Here is a 15,070-nt window from a genome sequence, read left to right as displayed (position 1 = left end):
GTGGTTGGGAACTTAAATAGTATCTTTTAGCTAGGTGTTGGGGCTATGAATGGAAGTTGTTAGGGTATGATTCTTAAGTGGGGATTGATGGGTGCTATAAGTGGTTATGGGATTGTGTTGGTGGTTAGTTTAGTAGTGATGGCTTGAGTTGTTTCTTTTTTTAGGTTTCTTAGTCTCCGAATTCTTGCTTGTTAATTATGTACTATTCATTAATTCCGTGTTTTTTTTTATTGTCTTAAAGCATTTTAACACCATTCCAAACCTAAAAAAGTTAATTTTGCTTGATTAATAATTTTGGAATGTAGTTGTATAATGCAACAATGGCTATTGATCTTGTTGTTTGTTGGATTTTTTTTATCATAGTGTCTTTGATGAATTTATGTTATAAGTTAGTGGAACAAACATAATGGCTAAATTAAGAGAAGATAAAATGAAATTTTCAGAAGAGGAAAAATGAAGGAGACGTTGCAAATTGGCAGCCGATTCTTCTTTTTTTTTTTAATTTTATTTTTGCTCTTAAGAAAATGCATTTAGATTCTAGGCTTTAAAATTTGAATATGGACTTTTATTGGCTTTTTGGCTTCTAAAGCCAAATGAAATTATCATGAATTTAAACCAAAATTGAATTTTAACCCAGAATTAGACTTCAAGCTTGAAATATTGACTCAAATTATTATTAGGCCTTCAAGCCCAATTGACCCAAATTTGAATTGGATTGGGCTCAACCCATGTAAAATTATTTTAAATATTTAATATAACGTTAAAATAAACGAAGTCAAATTAAAACATTCAAATCGCTTGAAATTGATACATATGAACTAAAATCAAAATTGAACAAGATGAAATTATCTCAAACAAAATTAAATATCTATAAATATTATTTAATACCTTAATTTAAAACAATAATTTAATAAAATATTATATTTATATATAATTAAGATATAATTTATTTTAAAATAATATTTTTATGAATATAACATAAATTAAAATCATTAAATTAATTTTGAATTAAATATGAGTCAGAGTAAATTATATATATATATATGATTGAATTCAAGTATAAAATATAATAACTTAATATCAAATAAAAATTGAGATAAACAAAAATTTAACCCAACCCGATTTGTTGCTATCCATAATTATTATGGAGGGGATTCAGTTCAGGCTATTTATGAAGTGTAAAAAGATGAATCAAGCATGATGAATTGTGAAGGATATCAAGGAATTAGCTTAACAGTTGGGGAATTTTCTTTCCGACATGCATTCCGTGAAGTTAATACAATAGCTCATACTATTGATAAGTTAGATGGTTTTTTTAGTCAAAAACTTATGCGGTTTGATTTGATACCAATCCATATTGGAGCTCAAAAAGACCACAAAGGACAAGTATTAATAGAGTGTATAAAGATACCTCCCTAAACCTATGCCTCCTAAATACAAGCCTATATACTAACTAGAATTAGATTCACATTCAATTGTAAGAGTTTTTTTTTTTTCTTTTAATTATGTTTTAAATATAAGAGAAGTAAAATTTTTATATCAAATTTTAATGAATAATAACATATAAACAAATATAAATGTATTTATTTTTTAATATAAATTATCATTTAATTATATATAAATGTAGTTTTTTTTATTAAATTAAAATATTAAATAATAAGTTTATTAATATAATACATATATATAAATAAAAATTAAATAAATAATAAAATATATCATTTTATGGATCCTGAGGAAGATCGAGATAGAGAACCTCAATTTTGATCTCGACTTAACTCAAATTGTTTCAAAAGATAAAACTTAACCAAATCTTTATTTAAAAAAAAATCAATTAGATCGTGATGAATCGAAATTCATTGAATATATTTTATTTTGTCATCCATACATCTATTAGCTTTTTCTTTACAAAATTTATAAAAAAAATAAAATTTAAAAAAAACAAAAAGAAACCACACGTGAAGTTATTCAATTAAAGTATTAACTAATTTTTTTAATAGAATACATATATAAATACAAAATTAAATAAATAATAAAGTGTATATTTTTATATATAATAAGGTTGACATGTATCACCTAAAATTTTACTTTTACTTCAACTCAATTAAAAAAAAAAAAAACCTCAATCCGATTATCTCGAATTAAAATAAAGCATACCAATTGGATTGAGACAAAACAAAACTCATTGGATATGAACTATTTTATCATTTTTATCTCTATTGATTTTTTTTATTACATAATTTATCTAATAAAAAATAAAAAAGAAAAAAAAAACTTTAAAAAAAAAAAAAAAAAACACACATACACACAAAAGGAGAGATGCCTCATGAATATCTAAGATGGAGTGAAACACTTCAAATTCATCTCTAATTCGATCTCATTTTCAAAAAAAAAAAAAAAAAACTATCCAATCTCCATTGAAAAAAAAAATATATACTTATTTTAGACTGTGTGAATCAAAATAAATTGAACATGGATTGTTTTTGTCATTTCTACTTTTATTAATTTTTTTTTACAAAATTTATTTACTAAAATATAAATAAAAAATCAAATACACATATAAAAAACAAAAAATAAATTTAATAAATAAATAAATATGAAGGAAGGATGAGGTAGCACATAAACAACTTTACCTTCCTCCATAGTCCCTTCTCTACAAAATTAATACATTAGATTTATTAGATATAATGAACAGATTTCCTTTGAAAAAAAAAAAAAAAACACGGTGTCCAAAAATTGTGCTCATATCCAATCAGAGAATGACTGAGTTTGGTTTGGGGTCACCTCGTATGGGCTTGAACTTGTATCCAAAAAAATGTGAACAAAGGCAGCGACCACAAATGCTTTAGCATTGGGCTATAATATACAAAACACCCAGTTTGCAATTCCGGCAATAAAATCTCAAACTGCATTTTTGGGTACTTACCATATTTTCGTTTTTAATTGTTGGGTGTTGGAGTTTTTAGATTTTTTTTTTTGGTTAAACTTTATAAATATCAATAAATGTGCAAGACCATTCGCCTTTGTTATTTGTTATTTAAAATTATTAGTATTTAAATTTTGATCACTAAAATTAAATGTTATATGCTTTATCAATAGATAATAAATAATGTGATCGTTGGTAATACAAATCCATTATAATTTCATTTATGGAGTTTACAAACTCTATTTCTTGACTTATTAATCCTAATTTTTTTTAAAATAAAAATCCTTGGCTAGGATAGAAAAATTATTTTAGTTAGCAATAATATCAAAGAAATATGGTATATCAATCAAATTGCCCTACCGCAAAATTGTTTGTTTTCAACAGTCCCAAGATTACGTTGTTTTTCTTTTGCAAAGTGAGGGATAGATTAGCTGCATAAGTACTTGATTAGTCCATGTAATAAGAGTGAATTTTCATTTTAATGTCTCTATATCAATTTCGATTAATTAATCCATGCACTCTCATATATGTGCTAAATTTAAAAATAATCAACAATATCGTGAAGATAAATGTCTAACTGTGATACAAGAAACTAACAAACGAATTTTCACTTTGTTTTCAAGTGAACTTTTTTTTAAAAAAAAAAAGGGAAAATTGCTAATAATAATAATAATAATAATAATAATTAATTAGGACAATTTTTTGAAAAAAATCACCACGGTAAAAAATTATTTCAAATTTTTTCATGTAAACATAATGTCACCTAAAATTAACTTGTCAACTCCTTGCATGACCACCATGTCACATACTTAATGGCTCCTCTTAACGATGTTACAATTTTAGATGCCAATTGAGTGATCAGGTGTAGTTTTTAAATGGATTTCTTTTGTTTTGCTCATTTTGGAATCTGGTTCGAATTATTCAAATTATGTGAATATTTTAATTATTTAAAATTTTTTTTCTTAAATTTAATATTTGAATCATTTGAATTATTTAGGTTCTAGCTATCAAATTTTGATATATTTTAATCTAAATTATTAAATTTTAAAATTAATTTAATTAATTATTAATATTTTGTATTATAATTTAATTACGGAATATTTAGTTTTAGAATTTTGTTTATATTACTTCGGATCAGGGTTGCTCAAATAATTTTATGTTTATATCATTTCAAATTTAGATCGAATAGCTCATATAAATGATTTTTCGAAGCTAAGTTTGAAGAAGTAAATTGAGTTTGTATTGCTGAACTACCTGCAAAATTTGCTCTTTGAACTAAGTTTGGACATTATAACTCTTTTTAAGTCGATTAAAACCACAATAACAACTTCCTTAATCAACAACTAAAAACAGGACCACTCGTGTGATTTGAAAGGAAGAAACTAGCAAACATTCCGCCTCTAGTTTTAAGAAAACAGATAGCTAATTCCACACTAGGCTCACTAGCGTTCCCATTCAGTGGTTGCAACATTATCTTTCCATAGAGACAAATCATCCAATTCTCTTCTGATGATATCGTACTGTGTTCCTGGATCCATGCTCGGTTGTTCCTTGAATGCTGCTAAATGAAAAAGGCCGCTGCAAAGCACAACATAAATGTTTTCGCTACAGTGAGAAAAATTCCTAGTGTAAATTGAACTTGCGTAGAAAGACAAGGCCTTAACAAATAACAATTAAGTCTTTTTGTTCCATTCCGATTCCTCAATCTAGAAGATAGCAGCGGAATTGACTTCAACAATACAAAAGACTAATGTTACAGAATAAAACTATACAACCCTCTTCTCTTCCCCCCTTCTTATATCATATCCATCAAAGATTACTCCAACTGCCCATAAAAAACAATGAGGCAGAAAGGGTCTAAATAAGGTTTTCCAATAGATGAAACAAAGGACAGTTCATGGATCGATCTATTGAGTCAAACGACAAGGACAATGATATGTGTTTGACAGTATTGAACAAGAAAATAGAAATTATTCTTTTCCTTTATTTAAGCATAGCAACGTGCAAGAACCAAAACAGTGAAGAAACCTATTTATTTCACTTTTTTCTCAACAAAATAAATAGCTACTCAATAAAAGGGAAAACAAAAAACAAACAAACAAATACATACAACTCTAGAGATGGACAGTCATAAGTACCTTGGTCCTGGAGGATTTGATGACAGCCATCAACAACTTGTCTCCTGCTATTTGTCTTACAAATTGTATCAGTTCATGCCTTGATATTTTCTTATCCTGCATAACAAAATTTATAGAAACATTAGATTGTAATTTGTAAATAAAGAACAAGACAACTGAAAACGCCAAATAAACAGAACCTACCTTGTGATCTCTATAATACTTGGCGATCAAATTGATAGAAGTCCGAGGTAAGAACTCCGAAAGTGCTGATATAAGAGCTGGAAATGATATCCAAGGTGAAGTTGGCATCTTCAACCTATCTTGCATCCCAAGGAACCCTAAACAATAAGCAACCAAAGTCAAAATCAATCTGAACATCCTCAGCCTTTGACTTTCAAAACTTTTTAACGCCATAAAGTCGAAAAAAGAAAAAGAAAGAGGAGTTTTTGGATTGCTTACCTTTAACGGAAGGAGGAGCTGTGAAACTCAAAATGAACTCTGGCAAGATATGAGTATTCACATGTGTACTCCACAAAATATACTTTTTTGGTGACGACAAATCGTCCACACCAGAATCAAACTCATCTGAACTTGGATGACATTGCTTGGAACCAGGCTGCACCACCTCTGACTTCCCCAATATTACGCGGCAGAGCATCAAATACCGCACCCCATTTTTATCAACCATTGCATTCTTCACACTAAAGCAAAACAATAAATTTTACAATGGATATCAAATAATAACCCAACCATGTCTTTATCAAATGAAGCGACAGAATAAGAACATAACTAACAGCAAATGATTTTGTCATCACGCTTTTACCTGTCCATGGGAGAATCATCGGGGGAAAGATAGACGCCGCAACCATACAATCCACTGTTTTCAGGCATTCCACAATGACCAAAACCATGATCAACAATCTTAGAAATCTCATCTCTAGTGGCAGGACACCAAGCATACTTAACATTGGCGTCACCGCCACATTTTTTCTCCATTGCTTTGATGAAAATCTCGAAAGATTGTAGCCTTGCTTGCCAAGTAACACCTAGAAAAGCGTTTTTTTGGATTGTCAAGTCCTTAGTATGAGCCGCCATAGTACCCAAATTGGAAAGAAACCTTTTCTTGATAAGGTCATGTGCTTTGTCCCCTGGGAATAACCGAATCAACCCATTGTTAAACAGAGAAGATTGATCAAAACTGGGACCAGAAACGCAGCTTTCGCAATCGGAAATAATAGATTCTTGATCATTTGATGCCTCTAAAGAAGTTGAATTTGAAGTAACCGTCTGAGTTCTGTCGGAGCCTTGTGTTTGGAAAGAAGGAAAATGGTTGTATTGGTTTTGGTTATAAGCCATAATAGCAATAATTTAGAGAAAGAAAAAAAAAAAAAAACAGATCGCGTAACAAAAGCTAAAGCGATTTACAATCAAAAGAACTAAAAATTTGAAAAATCTATGCCTTATAACATAAAGCCAGAAGAAAAAGAAAACAGACAATATGTACGAGAAGAATCTATTGAAAACGAGTCCAAAGAAGCCAGAAAAATTGGGGGAAAAAAAAAGAGAAAAGAAAGAAGAAACTAATGATACATCTCGGAAGGGGTATAAATAATAGAGAAGAGAAGAAACAGAAAAGATTGAAAGAATTTGAAGTTAAATAGGGGATTAAGGAGAAGGGGGGTTACTTTGCTTGGAGAAGAGAGAACGATAAAAAAAGAGGGAGAGTTGTTTATATACAGATATAATGGGAAACTAACGGAACCGACTTTTTCAGAACTTGGGGAGGAGGGAAGGAAAGACAGGCGGTGGGCGGGTGAGATCAGATGGGCCGCTAATTGTTTTATTGTTTTCATATGGGAGAGGGAAGCCAGTCGTTTTGGGTAATAAAAGAGGCGGCTATTCCTTCCCTAGCTTGCTGGATTTTGAAATAGGCTTGCAACTGGATTAGGCTTTGGGATCAAGCAACATCAATACAATCTATACTTATTAAAACTATCCCCCAATCTCTATTAAGTTGACACTTGGCATGACAGGTGCCGTAATTTTATTGGACTAATTTTTCAATTAGAGTCCCCTGTTTGAAAAGCTTTATTAAATTGTTTTTGTTTTATCACATGGGATGTTATGATATTTTAAATGGGTTAATAACATTTTAAGGTAGATAAAGAAATGTCAAAGAAAAGGAAATCCAAATGATTAAATGAATCAAAATGAGTTACAATTATAACGTAAGGACATCTTTAATAAGAATTCAAAAATTTAAAGATTTTTAGTTTGATTTTAAAGAATATAATAACGTCATTTTTTACACCTATTCAAAATCTCAATTTTATGGAAACCTCACCGGACTACTTCTCCGAATGGTACATTAATAGATACGCTGCAGTGGCCACCCTGAGGTGGGTTACCGCTTGGGAAATTAGAGAGCCTAGAGTAAAGGTAGGGTTGAAGGCGAGTGGCCATTTTGGTAATTTTGTACAAGAGAGGAAGAAAAAGCCTGTTTGGAAGTTAGAATTGAGTATTGGATTCTCCATCTCAAGGGCCTAAAGGGTAGTGGCAAATTGATATTTGAATTAATTTAATTTTTCAATGATGGCAGTTTATTAATTTGATTTTTGAAATATCATTTTATTGCAGTTTACTTAAAATTTCTTCAATTATTTTTTGAATTCTAGGTTTATTATTTTATAATGTTTTGTTTTGTTTGTATTGTATTAATATTATTGAACAATCCAATCGAAAACATACAAAAACATCAGGGACGACGATCATCCGCAGACGACTTGCGTCTGCTAAAATGCGAACCACCAAGCTGCATTTGACAGCAAGAAAGTATATACATAATTGTGAATTCCAATATCACAAAGTTTTTCTCTAAATAAATAAGAACCCAAATAATAAAATCTTGAATCAAGTTTTTGAGAGACTTATTTTTAATTTAATTAGTTTACGTTGATTTGTATGAATCTGGGACTGAGTGTTTTTTTCAAGGAAAAATTATTTTATTTCCCATAGGGTTTTTACATATGTCTATCATTATGAATTTGGTTTTGGATAAGTATTATTATGACTTTTGGTTGCACATGGTATTGAAGATTGGTGTTTCATTGAATTTTTTAGGAATATCCTAAAGAACCGACATCAGATTTCTTTGTTTTTTAATTTCTTGCGTCATCGATGAGTGGACCTCGGCAGGAGTTAGGCTATTTCTGTTCAACCTCGGGAGGAGTTAGGTTATTTCTGTTCAAACCCACCTTTCTTATAGTAAAATTTTCTTGGTAGGATTAGTTCTTCAACTGTCAGAAGCAATAAGTTATACAAAAAAAAAAGTTTTATATTTTTTAATTATTAATTTTAATAGATTTAAAATATAAAAAATAAAAAAATAAATTTATCTTTTAAATATATTAAAATTAATAATTAAAAAATATAAAACTAAAATATTCTACTGTTGTAAGTTAATTTCTTTCCTATAGAAAAGATAAAAAATAGATTAGGGATAATAAATTGACTAATTTGCTTAAAAAGGGAATTATGTTCAATGTAACTACTTTTTATGAATATAGATGAGAATATCATCTAGAACCCTAACCTAATGCAATATTAGTGTTGGGATATATATATATATATATAAATGAGTCGTAGTTTTAAATAAAAAAAAGAAGTAAATATTAAGATTTAAATTTTAACATAAATCAATTTAAACTTAGACTTCAATCAAATGATTATTTTAATTAAGCAATTATAGGAGGGATAAGAAATATAAACTTCTTATCAATAACAACTAAGTTAAACTGAAAAATAAATATATGTTGAACACAAAAGAAAATTAAACATAAAAACTAAAAGTAAATATTTCTCTCTCCTTTAGCTTGTGGAATCCCTTTTATCTTCATATTTTCTATTTCTTGCACCTTCAATCCTAGCCATCTAGGCCTGTTGAACTCTTCCACTTTCTTCTTGCTCCTACTTGCGGATAATAGGTGGAACTTAAGGCTTGCAGGTTTGGGTAGTCAATTTTACATTCTTTTCGGGCTAATTCACTTAATGAACTTTTTCCAATGGGCTTAATATACACTTCGTATTACCAAAGATCATGGGCTTAGTAAACTTCATACAAATGTGTAAACAGGACCAGAAGGAGAGTTTTTTTTTTCCTTCTTTTACTCTAAATTACTAGGATTTGAATTATGATTATCGAAATTAAAAATTAATATTTGATTAATAAATTAAACCACTGGTAGCAAAATTGACAGAGTTATTGCAATTACTTGTATTTATTTTTATCATAGGAACTCAAACAAATGAATTTATGAGCCTTCTAAGTTCAAAACTAAATCGTTCCCAATGTGTTCCTAACAAAACTAGCTAATATAGTCTCCAAGGGACAAGAGGCATTTTGAGCAATGGGGATGGAGAAAAACATTGGCATTGTTGACTTATCATGGTTCTGACCAAATTCTTTAGGTGATGCAATCCAACAGTCCAATCCCAAAGAAATCATCTTGTGTTTGGTGATGCAGTAGCATTGGGGCTCTAGGTTTATTTCTGTTCGTCGTAAGCCACATAGCTATCATACCTACTCAACAGTTTGTGTCTTTAGGAAAAAGCTAGTCATTGAGGCAGTCGGCCAGATAGGTTAGGTGCAAACCAAAACTTGGAACTACCCTTTTATGCACCTGTAGAAGAATGCGAATAGCCATTCTAGGTCACAAGGAACAAGCAACATTGATCTGACAGACTATCAGCCAGAATCAGTCGCTGGCAGCCCAGATATGGCGCTCAAGGGACCAGATTTAGCGCTGGCAGCATAGATCTAGTGTGCTAACGACCGGATATTCCGTCGTAGCCAAGACCGGCACCCTGCGCATCGGATTCTGTCCTAAGCTGCATCGGAAAGTGACTTCGGCAATAAGATTTTCACCGGCATTGGGTGGGAAATTGAAGGAATAAGAAAGAAAATGGAAAAGAAATAAGCAAAAGGGAAAAAAAAGTATAAAATGGAAAAGAGGCAAGGAAAGAAATAGAAAATATAAAAAGAATTTTAAATTCTTTTAGAAAAAATGTATATATCTATACAATTAATTTTATAAAAAAATAAAGAAAGAGAGGGTGTTCGCATGGCTTTTTTAATTTTTTATTGTTTTTAAAATTTTTATTTTTTTTTGTTGCTTTTATTTTATTTTTTATTAAAATTTTTTTACTTTTAAATTTTATTTTTTATTAAATAAATTTTATAACAAAAATTAATAAATATAAAATAATAAAATAATTTATATTCAATTTATTTTGATTCGCATCAATTTAACATAGATATCTTTATTTAAAAATAAAAGATTGGATCTAGTTTTTTTTTTAATTGAATTCTTTTATTTTTTTGAAAGTGAAGTTTAGTTGGAGGTAAACTTAGGGTGTTTTGTATGTGTCATTTTTTTTTTTTTAATTTTTGATTTTTTAGGGGTTTTGATTTTTTGTTTTAATTTTTTTAGTTTTTTATTAATAAATTTTATAATAAAAAAATTAATTAAAATACATATAACAAAATAACTCAAATCTCATGAGTTTCAATTCACCTCAATTCAATTAATTAGTGATCATTTTTTAATTTGATATAATTTGATTCAGGGGCAAAGGCAAGAATTGAGTAAATGGGGTGTCAAATAGTAATTTCAAATGAGAAGAGGGCCAAAGTAATATTTTAGTGAGCTTGGGTACTGTAGCATAAAAGAGGTGAAAATTTTTAAGGGGCTATGGTTTCTGCCTGCTACCCTAGCTTCACCATTGAGTTTTTTTTTTTTTTTTAAATTGAGTTTGGATAAGAATAAAATTTTTAATATTAGACTTCGATCTTGTTATATATAAAAAGATATATATTTAATTATTTATTTATATATATATTTTATTAAAAAATATTAATTAATACTTTAATTTAATAAATTTATGTATTATCGCATTTGACTTCTTTTTTTAGTCATTTTATTTGTTTTAAAATTTTTTATTATATAAATTTATAAAGAAATAGTTAATGGATATATGGATAACAAAATAGTTTGCCACGATCTAATCAATACATTTATTAAATAAAGATTGAGTTAAATTTTGCATCTTTGAATAATTTAGATTAAGTTATAATTGGGTTTAGGGTATGCTATCCTGACCTTCCTTTGGATATATAAAAATATATATTTTATTATAATTATATTTTATGAATTTTAACTTTATAGTTTTTAAAACTTGTATTATGATGATTTGTGTTATTTTTAAATACTATATTTTATGGGTTTTAACTTTATAATTTGGATTGTTTTAGATTTTTTGTGGATTTGAACATTATGATATGAATTTAACTTTATAATATGTAAATTTGATTTTTATGCTTTTAATGAAAAATAGACAAATAATAAATTTTTAAAAGAATCACGTATGTTTTATTTTTAATTTAAAGATTTTTTAAATTATTATCAACAAAATTAATTAAATTATTAACAAAATTTAAATTTTATCAACGAAATTTTTACTTTTATTGATGAAAATCAGATTTTATTGATGGATTATCAACGAATTATTAACGGATTATCTAGGATTACCTACAAATTTTTGATGAATTACTGACAATTTTTTAATGATTTATCGATGAAATTTTATCTTTTTTGATTAAATTTTTTGACTTTATTTAATTATATTTACTGACAAAATAATTATATTATCAACGGAATTATGCGTTTATAATTATTGATAAAATTTTAAAATTATCGATGAAATATTATTATTAACTTACTTACTACTAATGAAAATTTTTACTGATAAATTTCATTGATAAATGTTTTACCAGCAAAAAATAATCTTATATCGATAAAATTTTTCATCAATAATATCCTAATTTTCTATAGTTAAAAAACCAACAAATTCTTATATAGTTATTAATATTAAGTTATATTGTATACCATAAAAAATTATGAAATATAAGTATATATAATCATTGACAAATAATAGAAAATGCTGAAATATATAAATTCTCATTTATTCAAACTAAAAGTAGATATATTGAACTTCTATTTTATTTTTTATTTGAAATAGACTAAAAATAATGAAAATATTCTAATACAAAATATTGATAGTTAATAATAAAAAAAATTACAATGTACTTTATATTTATATAAATATTTATCAAAATTTAAAATTTTTAACTTTATTATTTCTATCACATTTTATCTTAAATTTATTAAACTAATTAATGACCATGTAAAAAGCAAAATTAGTTATTGAATTCGAAATTACAAAAAATATTTATAACTTATAAATTTTCAAAATAATGTAAAATTCATTCGGATTCATTCAAATTCGAGAATGACGGAATCAAAATAATCCAAATTTAAAATAATTTAAATTCGAAAACATTTGAATATGAAATAATTTAAACAGGAATTATCCGAATCTAAAAAATTTTCAAACCTAAAATTGTCCAAATTTAAAAATATCTGAACTTGAAAACTAACCTGATTATGAAAAAAATAAAACCCCAGCCCACCCAAATTTCAACCTTTACTGCAAAAAAGACAAAATAATACATAGAATTAGAGTCCAAAGACAAAGGAAATACATTTTAGTCCATGATTTTGAGCAAACCGTTGTAAGTCTTACCCAATGTTCTAGACAGTCAATAGTTAAGGATAAAGATGAATATACACATAGACACGAGCATACATTACAAGTTGCTCAATCTTGTATAGATCAAAATCACGAAGACTAATCATCTCAGAGCAACTGCTAATTTAGTATTGCTGTAGTGGTAGAAAAAATTTTGATTGAAAAAGTCTATTTAAAAAATTTAATAAAAAGGGTGATTAGAAATTTTAAGTGTTTAATAATTGGTATTAATATGAAAAATAATGTGAATAATTCAAATGTTTAAAAAAATGTATAAAATAATAAAATATAAAAAATATAGGAATAATAAAGTGATTTTTAATCCAAAACATATATTTTACTACAAAAGTACATTTTGAGGAATTTTTTTGTTTGAGTTGAAAAATTAAATTTTTAAATTGAAAAATCAATTTTTTTTATTTAAATATTACGTTTGGAGCAAACGTAGCCTTGATTATAAAAACTACTTTGAATAGCAATGTTAAACGAGCTGATTGGTTTCTTCGTTCTTAAATATTGAAACTCAAGTTCAAAATAGACCTCCTGTACTAATTTTTTGTTCATTATAAGTCGTTAGGATAAAGAAAATACAAAATTAAACTCTCCATTACATGTTACCTTCAATTAAAAACTTTCTTAGAAATAAAAGAGAAGGTATCAAATATTTATGTGCATGGTCTAAATTTATTATTAATCTCTTGATATAATTTTTTCACTATACTTTTATATTATGCTTTTAATTTTAGAGTAATTTTATTATTATATTTCAAATTTTAAAGCATTTAAAAAATATTCACTAAAAATTTTAGTTGAAATTATTTTATAATAAAAAATTTTAGAGTAAACGGTAGGTTTGGTTAATTTAGTTATAAAAAAAAAAAATCGATTTAACTAACTTAGTATTAAGCTAAAACTGAACTTACCAAATCATAACATAAAATCAAAAAAATTGAATTAATTTAATCCAATCAATTTCGATCGATTTTTCTATATAATTGGTTCGGACATCATTTTTCCTATGTTGAACATTAAATGTAATTCATATAGCTCTTACAACAACTCGAAATCAATGAGTAATACTCAAATAAAACAACACAAATACAATACAAACATAAACACAAGTTTCATAAAGTCTAAGTTTCAAACAACCTAAACACAATACAATACAATTAGCAAATTACAATCCATAAAGTCTAGGTTTCAAATAACATTCAGCAAGCAATAACAATACTCTAAACCAATTATAGCACATAGATTTCATGTCTCAAATGTTAATATCCAGCAGGTTATAATTAAAGTTCAAGTCTCAATTCTCAAACATTAAGTTATCTAGTAGGACTGCAAGCAACAAGCAACAGCCGGTAGCTGGCAGCAAGCAGTAGGCAGGGAGCAGCAAGCAGCAACACTCTTTAAAATTCCAACAATAAATAAAAAAAAGCAAAGCACAATTCAATGAAAAATTATTTTATTTAAAATTATCTAAAAGAGGAAGATTTAATTGTGTGGATCATATTTAACATAAGTAATGCTAATATTACCTCAATTGATCAATACACTTTACTAATCAATTATAGGGTCCAATCTAATCTTGGATAAATAAAAAAAATACATAAAAACTAAAAAGTTAGCTTTAAGTAAAAGATTTAAAGAAATCAGAATTGAAAAATAATGATATAAATAAAACAATTACCCAAATCAATCTTATCAAGTTATTCAACTTCATTCTTTAAGGCATTTGGATCAAAATTTGAAGTTTCACGTAACCAATCTTAAGCACAAATAAGAGCTTGCACTAGTTTAGGAGTTAAAGAACTCCTATATGTATTAAGCACACGGCCATTAGTGTTAAAAACAGATTCAAAAGCAATTGTGAATATAGAAACCTTTAACAAGTCAAGAGTCAGATGGGAAAGGATAACAAACTTATGCCTATTAAGTTTTCACCAAAAAAGAATATCAAAGTTCACCCTCTCCTTAATAACATCAGGTGTCTCATTCAAATATTTATCCAACTCTAATTTATTCTTTTGTCTACCTTATTTTTTCTAAATCTCTTTAACTCAGTCATAACACCTTGTGAGTCATATAGGTTCACAGTTCCAAGTTCATTGGTGGATGGTGGTACTTAACTTGCATGGTTACTATCACCAACTTATTCAGATTAAGATTGCAATATGTTTTTGAATTCATCAAACAACTCACCTATTGCTTATTGCACTTCCTTAATCATCACTGAAGTTTGATTATGAGAATACATTTTCATAAAGCAAAACTTCATAAAGGTAAATTTTTTTTTGAAGATTAAGAACAGATGCAATATAAAGTAACATATTAATTTTCTTTACATTCCCATGATACTTGTCATATATATCCTTCATTC

General features: G+C 27.3%; 1 protein-coding gene across 1 annotated transcript; it reads right to left on the bottom strand.

Annotated features, from left to right (window-relative positions):
* Positions 1–4,140: 4,140 nt before the first annotated feature.
* LOC111290409 (putative inactive poly [ADP-ribose] polymerase SRO5) lies at positions 4,141–6,735 on the bottom strand. Its single transcript, XM_022881701.2, has 5 exons — positions 5,867–6,735; positions 5,503–5,744; positions 5,245–5,381; positions 5,062–5,157; positions 4,141–4,501 (listed from the first exon to the last, which is right to left on the bottom strand). Exons 1-5 carry the CDS (start codon positions 6,397–6,399, stop codon positions 4,415–4,417), a joined length of 1,095 nt encoding a protein of 364 aa, XP_022737436.1. The 5' UTR covers positions 6,400–6,735; the 3' UTR covers positions 4,141–4,414.
* Positions 6,736–15,070: the final 8,335 nt, after the last annotated feature.

This window comes from Durio zibethinus, chromosome 11, assembly GCF_047325235.1.
Source record: "Durio zibethinus cultivar Kanyao isolate XHJ-2024 chromosome 11, ASM4732523v1, whole genome shotgun sequence".
In the NCBI taxonomy this organism is placed as follows: Eukaryota; Viridiplantae; Streptophyta; class Magnoliopsida; order Malvales; family Malvaceae; genus Durio; species Durio zibethinus.
The sequence above is the reverse complement of the archived record's forward strand: the minus strand, read 5'-3'. Positions and strand labels throughout refer to the sequence as shown.